Below are 10,426 nucleotides of genomic sequence, written 5' to 3'. Positions count from 1 at the left end.
GACGCGAGGTGTAGTTCGGCACCCCGCATGTTAGAAACTAGAGTTATTAATTGGCTTAAACTGATATGTCATTGAGTAATATATATAATGATTTAGATATTTAATTTGGAAGGCCAGTAAAGTTTATTGGGCCATAGGAGTCATTGTCTAAATTGATACATGGGTCAAGAGGGTCACACTCGAATGGCCAAAAGATGAGCTTCAAGTTTAGAGGATTTTATGAAAAATTCACACTGAGTATAAATTTGGAAGGCCCTAAAATAAATTCATTTAGGCCATAATTTTTTAGGGTAGTAACCTTCTTCTCCCTTCTACTTTTTGCTCATCACCATTCCTGATGCGATCGAAATGGTGCAACGACGATGGTGGAGCGAGAACAGGGTTTGTTAGGATGAAGGAGGAGATTCGACATGCCATGGGTTGTGGATAAGTCTAGGGGATGCACACTTGAGTAGATCAATAAGTCTCACTTGAGGAACCAACAAATCATCAATATGTGTACTACACATGCAATTTGATCAATGGTTTTATGATTGATGTTATGATTTCATTTGAAGTCTATTGTTGTCGCAATATCTTTAGGTTCATCCAAATCAAGGCCATTGAACCCAACATGGTACGATGATTGTCAGTGACATGAATGAAGACCATGGACAAGGGGAACATCAATCATTGATGAAGGGGATGGCGTCTATCTTGCTCTCTCTCTCTCTCTCTCTCTATCTCTCTCTATCTCTATCTCTCTCTTTATCTCTCTCTCTCTATCTCTCTCTGTGTCTTTCTCACTACCTCTCTCTCTTTGTCTTTCTCCCTACCTCTCTCTCTCTATCTCCCTTTCTCTCTCATTCTCTCTACCTGTCTCTTACGTGCGCTCTCGCTCGCTCACTCACTCACTCTCTCTGCTGCAATCTTTCTTACTTTCTCTCTCCCACACTCGTTCTCACTTTCTCTCTCTCGATAGCTCTCCTTCTCTTTCTTCCTCTTTCTCTTTTTGTTTGTCTCTCTTTCTTTCTTTCACGCCCTCGTTCTTTCTTTTTAGCTCTCTCTCTTTAGCTCTCTCTCTTGCTCACACCCTTTCTCACACTCTCTCTCTCTCGCTCTCTCTCGCAATCTTTCTCACTTTCTCTCTCCCTCACTCGCTCACTCCTGTACTCTTTCTCACTCTCTCTTTATCTTTATATCTCTTTTGCTTTCTCTCTTGTGTCCACTCTCTCCCTCTATTTTGCTCTCTGAAAGGAAATGCGTTGAATCTCGTTCTGTCCGTCTGAAAGCGTCTTCTATCTTTCATCCATTAAGCCTAATTGCATGACAGGCAGAGTGCAGTGTTCTTTTCATTACATGTTTGTTTGAAATGATTTGTATGGTTTATGTATTTTTCTTTAGGTACAGATCAGTGGGTGCTTTTGTTAAACCGATATATGTTACCTGCATTGGACATGTCCTGACTCTTACAATATATGTACCGACGTACCCATATCGGGTGGATATATTAAGTCTTTTTCAATTTAGGGAATGGCAGCTGTCATCCATCACATCACACGTCACGGTGACGGCAACGTGACAGATGAGACAGTGACGGTGAGGAAATTAGGGGCTCGTGATGGTGACTGATGATGAACTGGGCGTGACGGTGATGCGACGGTGACAGGGGGCCTCGGACGAGTGACGTGACAGTACGGCTGTGACGGATTTTTAAAAATGACCAAAAAAGCTTAAAATCGTTAGATTTAAGCTATTCGACGGCCGAAATTTCGCCACATAGTGTCGATAGCTCAATTTCTTGGCATTTTGCAAAAAAGTCCCTGCATTAATTCGCTTGCGCAAAAGGATACTGTCCAAAGATAATTGGAGAAATGCCCCTCCAATTCTCTCTCCTCTGCATGTTTGTTTTCCCATCACACGTGACGGTGACGCTGTCCGGTGACAGGGATGCCACAAATCATGACGGTGACTCAAACGTGACTAATTTTTCCAAAATCCTCAGACGTGTGACGGGACGGTGACCCAACGAAACTCTCATCACATCACTGTCCGACACGGATCATCATCCATCCCATCACATCTGGGGTGTTTCGTCCCGGTTGTGCCGTTCCCTATTTCAATTACATAAGAATATCAGTCATAGATTGTTAAAAGTCGGATATTGGACGGCCAGACACAAGTAGGGGCAGACTGATCATTATATGAATGCTTTGCCATCACCCATTTCGGAGTAGTCCATCATTTATAATTATTTATCATCGTCAATTCCCTCATTTACCAATTGTGGACTATCCTCTCCAATCCGTAGTATGTCTTCATCTCAATGTCATTACCATCATAATAAAAATTGTTATAGGTCAGCGACTTTGATAGACGAGTGCGAACCGAATGTGCTGTAATGTTGCAGACTTAGGCACATAAATGACATTGACGATAACATGAGCATGTTTAGGAAAATTGACCTCGTACATGACGATCATACACGCTCACTGTTCCGGGGTGGGGGGAGACAAACAGCTACCGATCAAAATCAAACACAGCTGTTTCCTCTCGAGAGAGATGAGAAGAAAAAAAAAAAGGAAGAAAAATAATAATAATAACAATACCAATAGGAATAACCCGTCGTGTCCCCCTCTCTACTGCTGCTTGCACTCCGCTGGCCGATCGCCTTGCTGGCCCCCGGCGCCAGCCCCGGTCTTCTGCCAGATTATCAACCATTAATTAGTAAGCAATGTATAATTCATCATTAACAAACTTAATTACCCACCTTCTTGCGGTGGGCGCCGGCGTCGTCGTCATCATCGTCGTCCTCATCCTCATCATCATCGTCCTCTTCATCCTCGTCGTCCTCGTCCTCTTCCTCGTCGTCCTCCTCACCAATTTCGTCGAATTCGTCGTCCTGGACAGCCTCCCCGGTGAACCAGGACACGGCGTGGGGGATGATCTTGTCGCGAATGGTGGACCTGCAGAGTAATTTTCTAGCTTATTGTCCAGAAACTGATTAAAAGAACTTAATGACGGAAGTTAATTACCCGACGTCGTAATCGTTTTCCATCTGATTCTGCAGCTCTTCGGCCTGAGAATGTGATAAAAGTGCGTCACCGGGGGACCCAGACTTAGGAATATGTGAATAAATGCCAAGGAAGAAGACTGACCATGTCCTCGTCGAGATCGTCATCGTCATCGGGAACTTGAGGCGGGCTGAAGAAATTGAAAAAACTCTCGCAGACTTCTGTCTTGGTGATCGGTTTAGCATTCCTCGATCCCTTCTTCGGCTTCTTCTTGAGGATCTTCTGCGTAAGGCATTTCCCCGTGTGCCACTCGATCTCCGTCCTAGATTTGAAATTATTAAGACATTTTTTAAAACAAATATATGAATTCTAATATTAAATACCAACCCGATGGCTTTCTCCAGAATGGGCTCGTCCTCGTCGATCATATGGTAGATCTTCGTCAGAACAGAGTTCTTGAAAAAGGGGTTCGTGTTAAAGTAAAACTCGAGCTTGAACCCCTTCGGATTGTCCATTCTGGACCATTTAATGTCTTTCAGGTATTTAAGGGCCTCTTCATCACGCTCAGTAATCTGACATCGAAGGTACGGGAATTAATTTTTTTATCGTTGAAAAATCTGCGGAGGCTGAAATTTGGCCATTTTATTTACTTACCTCCTCTGATAACACCTCATTCCTTTTCATGGCAGTGAGCCAAAATCCGGGAACGCCAGAATCCGTGATCACTGAGAATAAGTAATGCGGTTAACCACATATTTTCAATTAAATAAAACAAAAAAACAGTTTGCTTACCTTTTTCGGTAGCATCGGTAGCTTCACTGGTAATACCCTCCACTTCCACCACACCATTAACAATGTCATGTCGCTGTATACCAATACTAAAGAGGTTAGTAACTCGCCAAAACTGTGACAAAGCCATCAAAGAAACTAGCCAAAAAGTAATTATAACACGGCATAAGAAAAGAAGAAAATTCGCTCTAAAATTGTAATTAAAGATGGTTCATAGAGCTTAAAATGCGGATAATTTAATGTACCTTTGCGTAAAGAGGTTCATAGAGCTTTTGATATTTGGCTTCGAGAGCTGCTCTCTCTTCAAGAAATTTTGCCTCTAACTCATCGTGTTGACCCTGAAATGCGTAAGAGGAAGCGCTTTAAGACTTATTTAATTTTTCAGATACAATTTCTTTAAAGAACCTTGAATACAAGAATTATATGTCATTTTTTCCAAACGAAGAAATGAGAAAGTGACTGTAATCGTAACCAGCTCAAAAAAAAAATTTCATCATATATTTATAATAAAGAACATCAGGCTCCGATTGGAATAAGGAGTTCAAACGATGAGATTTCTTATCAGACAACCGATTGATGGTGTAAGTCCGTACGTAAGAGATGGCACTACAATGAACGGAAATGATGACATGAAGTTCCTAAACTTCCGTAATTGATACTCGTGTAAAAAAACAACTGCTTGGCTTCAAAACCTAGTGAAGAGAGTATAGGTTCTGACGATGAAACATGAGTTTAAAATACCTACGAAATAACTTCGGTAACCCTCTGGAGACTACAAAGTAAGCGATAACGTGACTAAAATCGTGAAACAAGAATGAAATAAAAGAAGCGAAGAGCCATTTATAGCACACTAGTGAAGATATCTGAAAAAAAGCGTAATCAAGAATGTAGGAAATACGATGATCGACGCAGACAAACCTGAATCTCCCTCAGAACCTCCACGCGTTTCCGTACGTTGGCGGGCAAGGACTCCAGAATGTTCACTGATTGTCCTCCAAGAGCCTGAAGCTTATCCTGGATATTGTAAAATAGAGCGAAAGAGAATCAAATAAACACCCGGAAACAAAATCATCAAGGCAAATAAACACCTATATACAAGTCCATTATGAAGGAAGGTATTGAAATAAACCTGGAGAGAAGCCACGAGCCCTGCCATGTTCTCTGCATTCGATCAAAAAACCCAAACATCGTCACCAGGAAGAAAACACAAGAAAAAGATTAAAAAACCTACAAAAAACACGACAACGAGTACGGAGATCGAGGATCAACTATAACTACAACTACCGGCGGTGGCTGATGGGAGAACAGCGCTGAGGTCGGCAAGATTTAACGCACCCTGTTGCTTCCCGTCGGCCATCTCTGCTTCTCCTTCCTCAAGCCGCCGCTCTATCAGAAGCGCGATCGAGGGAAATGAAAACCCTAGCGAGTTCTTCGCGAAGAAGCCAGTTTAAGTCCTAAAAAAGCGAATAAATAAATACCCCAGAAGTCCAGAACTGTATTTATTTCGGAGATAGAAAGAGATAGACTGGTGTCGGGGTATAATGGTATATTCTTTCACGTGCTGGTTTATTATTGTTAATTTAATTAGTATGTGATGGAAATGTGCTAAATATATGTGGTTACCAGATATCTGGTTTATTTTTCGTCCCCCAGATTATTCCATTCAATTTTATTATTACAAGATAAGTTGTAGCATATAGAAAATTTTCTTTTTTACTTTGACATCCGATATCCGATATTGGACCAAACTATATTGGATGATGATTTGGATGCGGGTCTGTATATTCAGTCATATAATAAACAAAGCCTAATAGTATAACTTTATAACATTATAATGTATACGTGTATAGTTCTCAAAACTATGTTACTTGCTATTTAATCAATGTATATGTTAGTTTTATCATACATTAGATAGCGGAAAATCCGGCATCTGAATCCAGTATCCTACAACAGCTTATAGAACTCAGAACACTAGATGATGTTGACATTAGTCGAGATGCTAGTATTCGATATAGGTTATTATAACATAGATATATGATATCAACAACTGATATTGAGACATCAATTTTGGTGGATATCATTTATCTGCTTCCAATATCCAACATCGGTCTTGGTTTATGAGATCCTAAGACGCACCTATGAACGGCGGCATCGGCCCAAACACGATGGCAGTGGCCCCACCCATGAAAGGCCAGACCACAACAGCTCTTAGGGCGTCCACAATGTGGGATGGGCAGTTTTGGTTCTCAGGTGAGTGCTCTCGCATACTCCCTTCTCCCAAACTCAATCTCACCGTCCCTCTCATAGTCGATCGCCCATGCACGCGAGGAGCGAGGATCTCTCCATCTCTGCGTTGTCAACTCCGTCGGCCCTCTCTCTCTCTTGACCCCACCTCCCCTCCTTTCTCTCACAGAGGTGCGATTATCAGAATCGGAGTTATGTTAGTTGACATTTTGAAGTAAAGCATTTGGGGGTTCTACCAATTTGGTATCAGAGCCGTTCTCTTGGAGGATACGGAATCTCGCATTCAGCGCTTGGAAGAACAGTTCGACCGGTTGCTCCTCCTGTTGGAGCCTCGTCCAGGTCAAACCACGCCAGGACAGAAGCCAAGGTCGTCCTCCATGAGACCCCAACTCCTAACCCCTTCTGATGCAGGATGACTAGGGGATGACGAGGTGATGCAGGGTGGCTAGAGGAGACGGGGGCAGGGTGAGAACGGGAACCGGAAACTAGGATGACTAGGGGAGGGATGGGATAAAACAAACCACAAAATCACACGATCGAATTCGTAGATTTAAATCCGGAGAAAGTAATGATGGTGCAACCCCTTTCCTCGTCGAGGGTGGAAGTACTGTCTTACAACCACCGCGGTGAAAACAAAACAACACATTCAATAAATCCGAATGGCGATCGCTAGAAGATTCAAAGACCTATTCCACTAGTTGCTTGAAATTCAAAATCCAATCAAATCCGACGGCGGTGGATGAACACTTGAAGAACACCGTAAGAAGAACACGGACACCAAAGAGTGTAGAAGTACCTCGGCACTAGATAGTGCAGGAAGAGGGTGCGGGAAATTCTCAACTCATCGTTGGCAGGACGATTAACGTGCACTTCGATAGGGTGTTGATGGAAATATATGTGGCCGGCAAGCCAATCACATGCTCCACATCTCGTTCCATATTCATTAATAGAACATATTCATTATAGTGCACGTGTGATGCGTATAATGAAGTCCATGAATACATGATCGGACTTAGTGAATTATGATGAGATCGTAATGCGAAGATCACTAGTCTTTAAGCATGTGTTCTAAACATTCCTATTCGAAGGATACGCGAGAAGGACATCGAAGTATCCGGATAGAATATCACTATCTAGCCTCACTCATATGATGAGTATGGCCAGTCCCGTAGCCATTAGTGTGGCGACACTAAGGATAGATAATGGGTGCTCTTTAGTGGAAAGAGTTTACTGAATTGATCCGTACGAATCCCTGAATGGTATTATACCGAACTGTCAATCAGGTTGATTCATGTCACAGTTGTGTAAGTGGTCCTTAGACATGAGACACCAAAGACGTCTTGTGGACGGACGGTTGTACTTTGGCTATGGCCAACGAGTCTCTAGTCATGAGATTCTAAACGGTCTTAGTTCGGGTGCATCGAGAAGTACACGAAGGTGATTGAGTGGTCAAGATGGGATTGTCCACCCTCGGCATAAGACGTGACAGCTCAAGGAAGACTGATAAGCCAAAAATAGGGGTAGAAATTATGCAGTTTTTAGCCCTTGTCGTTGTAAATTTTAGCTTATGCAATAAAATTTATAAGAACTCTACTTAGGATATATAGTGATAAGTACGAGTGTTGTCCAAGGGAAGCTAGTAAGGAATTCGATTTGATGATCATATTGGTAGTTTAACCCTAATTAAAGTGAATTTGATCTTCAATGAGGATCAAGTCACCCTAATTAGAGGAGAAGTTTAGAAAATGGGGGGGTAGAAGAGATGAGATGAATAGAAGAAATATGGAGCTCTAAATTGGCTTCTTTGATCCTAATAAAAGGATCCAAGAGGTCAATTAGAGAGGTTAAAAGGGAAGTTTTGATGTGAGATTGGCTGGTTTTTTTAAGTTTGATAATTCAGAAATAAAATGTGGTAATTTGAATTCCTAAAAATTAAATATAATTTTTTTAGAGTTTTTTCTTAAGAATGCAGTCGAATGCCTAGTTAAATCCCTCAATTTCTCCTCTCAATCCTAATCAGGGCTTGTACATGCCGCTCAAGCCAAGCGATTTAGAAGTTCAGATCAGAATCGAGAAGAAGGAACAAACAACTTAACTAATTTCATTCAAAATGCATCAAAATTCAAATACAATGAAGGGAAAAAGTACCAAACAAGTTGATCCAGGCTGGGGCTCCTCTCTGTCTTGCAGCTGTGATAGAGCACCATCAAGAATGACCCCTTCCTCTCGAATTTCGACTTTTATACCTAGGTAAAATGGAATAAATTACCATTTTACCCCTAATTAGTAATTAATTTATATCTATCGATACAGGCTTGATCTCAATGATCCAACCATACAGATAGAAAGAGGGGATCAATACGAGCAAATCCATAAAAAAATCATCTCAATCGAACTTATGGATCAAAAGTTATGAATAAATGAATTTAAACCAATGTGAGCCATTGGATTAATCATTCATTTATTTATTTCTTAACCGCAGGCTGAGGTGTCGCCCTCTCATTGGATGCGCCGATTCAACTTCTTCAGGCGGGTGCTCTCTCATTGCGCCACGTACCCCCTGGCGAAAAAAGAAAACCAAAACACATATTTAAAAGTCGGGTTTAGCGTACATTTCGATACGCACCTTTGCGTGTGTCTAGACTTGAAGGTTTCCATTGCTATTCTGCCACGTCACCGCCCGTGCGTATGCTTAGCATGCGTCGCACGGGCGGTAATCTTACCGCCGCTGGCCTCTATCGCTGACCGCCGTTGGATTGTCATCCCACGGTTGCGACGAGGCGACGTCATCGCTCCCAGAAATCGGCCTGAAATTTATGCCTAAATCCTTTGCAAAATGAATAATTGCCATCTGACGCCGCGCAAAGAATATTTATAGATGTACCCCTTTGCGCATTCTCTCTCCTCCGCTTTTCTTCTAAAATATTAAAACAATTAATAAAGTATTTGCAATAGAACCCTAAAAGATTTTTAATTATATCTTTACGCCTGCAGTGGCGACCGAGAGCTATTTTCAGGGTCTTTTGCAACAAAACTTTGCAAAAAGGCCCTTGAAAGTTCAAAAATAATAAAATACTTTTTTCTATTATAAATATACCTTTTTTTCTTAGAATAAATACATTTCCTCTTCAAATAAATCTCAGGAAAATCCTAAAAATTTTTAAACAATTCTAGAAAATTCTAGAAAATTCACTGATTCATCCCCATGCTGATAAATGTCGAAATTAAATATTAAATTTGCCATTTTCATTCAAAAGTAGTTATTTCGAGCTTCAATAAATCCTTCAAAATTCATAGAATTAACAAAAAATTAGGGAAAAATCAGAGATCACTTGAAAACACTATTTTCATGTAATTATATGATAACAACCCCATTTTAGGCTCTTTAAATCCATAAAATTGTGTTAATAACATGAAATAAAGACAGAATTTAGGGTGTTATCAAAGACGATGCAATAAAGTCCTTGGCCAAGGCAGTGAAATATCGAAGAAGAGTTTTCCGATGATTTCCAAATGCATCAGTACTAACTCGGATGATCGATTAGGGTTTGACAGTTGACCATACCCTAACTCGTCCAAGGAGCGTCAAGTGGATGAGGGATTATACATACACGGTAACCGATGATAAACAGGTTCCATGAGTGAGTCGATACACTCTCCTTTGTATCTTCTAGGACACGAGGTGTAGCTTGGCACCCCACGTGTCGGAGTCTCAACCTATCGATTGGGTTAAATCGATCCAACATTAATTAATCTATATGATGATATAGTTAATTAATTTGGAAGGCCAATAAAGGTTATTGGGCCGTTGGAGTCGTTAACTAGACTGATACATGGGCCTAGAGGGTCACACGCAAATGGTCTTTTGGACGTTGGAAGATATACTTAAGTTTTGGGGGTTTTTATGAAAAATATCCACTTAGTATAAATAGGGGAAGACCCTGAACGAAATTCACCCAGGCCAGAATTGTTTAGGGGCCTTTCCCCTTCTTGTCCACTCTCCCCACACCCCCTCTCCATCCCTGGTGTGATCGGGACGACGTAACGACGTCGACGGAGAAAGAACAGGGCTTGTCAACGAGAAGGAGGAGATCCGACACGCCGAGGACCGCGTGGATACGTCTAGAGGTTGCACACTTGAGCAGCTTGACTCGTCTCGCTCCGGGATCGAAGAAATCACGAATGAGATTCGTGCAAAGGTACATTGTTTTAATGTTTTCATTGATGCCGTTCGATTCGCAAAAGTCTTCCGTTGCGCATCGTTTTGATTTGTTCATCCAGATCTAGGCCTCTAGAACCCAACATGTGTCATGGATCCAACTGCTCAGTCAGTTGGCAGGAGGTCAAGGGGGGGGGAGTTGTCCCCTTGCGGGGTTTGGGGCAGCGCCCCGAAACCTAAA

At 41.7% G+C, this 10,426-nt stretch overlaps 1 protein-coding gene across 1 annotated transcript; it reads right to left on the bottom strand.

The window, feature by feature from the left end:
* Positions 1-2,373: 2,373 nt before the first annotated feature.
* On the bottom strand, positions 2,374-5,238 carry LOC144701101 (nucleosome assembly protein 1;2-like). Its single transcript, XM_078572798.1, has 11 exons — positions 5,067-5,238; positions 4,912-4,943; positions 4,701-4,796; positions 4,028-4,120; positions 3,786-3,858; positions 3,648-3,718; positions 3,381-3,565; positions 3,138-3,315; positions 3,015-3,058; positions 2,750-2,945; positions 2,374-2,681 (listed from the first exon to the last, which is right to left on the bottom strand). Exons 1-11 carry the CDS (start codon positions 5,137-5,139, stop codon positions 2,619-2,621), a joined length of 1,104 nt encoding a protein of 367 aa, XP_078428924.1. The 5' UTR covers positions 5,140-5,238; the 3' UTR covers positions 2,374-2,618.
* Between the last annotated feature and the right edge of the window lie 5,188 nt (positions 5,239-10,426).

The sequence above is a fragment of the Wolffia australiana genome, chromosome 3 (genome assembly GCF_029677425.1).
Source record: "Wolffia australiana isolate 7733 chromosome 3, ASM2967742v1".
NCBI classification, from domain to species: Eukaryota; Viridiplantae; Streptophyta; class Magnoliopsida; order Alismatales; family Araceae; genus Wolffia; species Wolffia australiana.
The sequence above is the reverse complement of the archived record's forward strand: the minus strand, read 5'-3'. Positions and strand labels throughout refer to the sequence as shown.

Excerpts from the sequence above, each read along its gene's own strand:
- LOC144701101 (XM_078572798.1), bottom strand. The coding sequence starts at position 5,139 with ATGGCCGACGGGAAGCAACAGGGTGCGTTAAATCTTGCCGACCTCAGC. Across the intron at positions 3,859-4,027 it reads ATGAACCTCTTTACGCAAAG|CGACATGACATTGTTAATGG; the intron begins GTACATTAAATT and ends ATTGGTATACAG. Across the intron at positions 3,059-3,137 it reads ACGATCTCGACGAGGACATG|GCCGAAGAGCTGCAGAATCA; the intron begins GTCAGTCTTCTT and ends TCACATTCTCAG.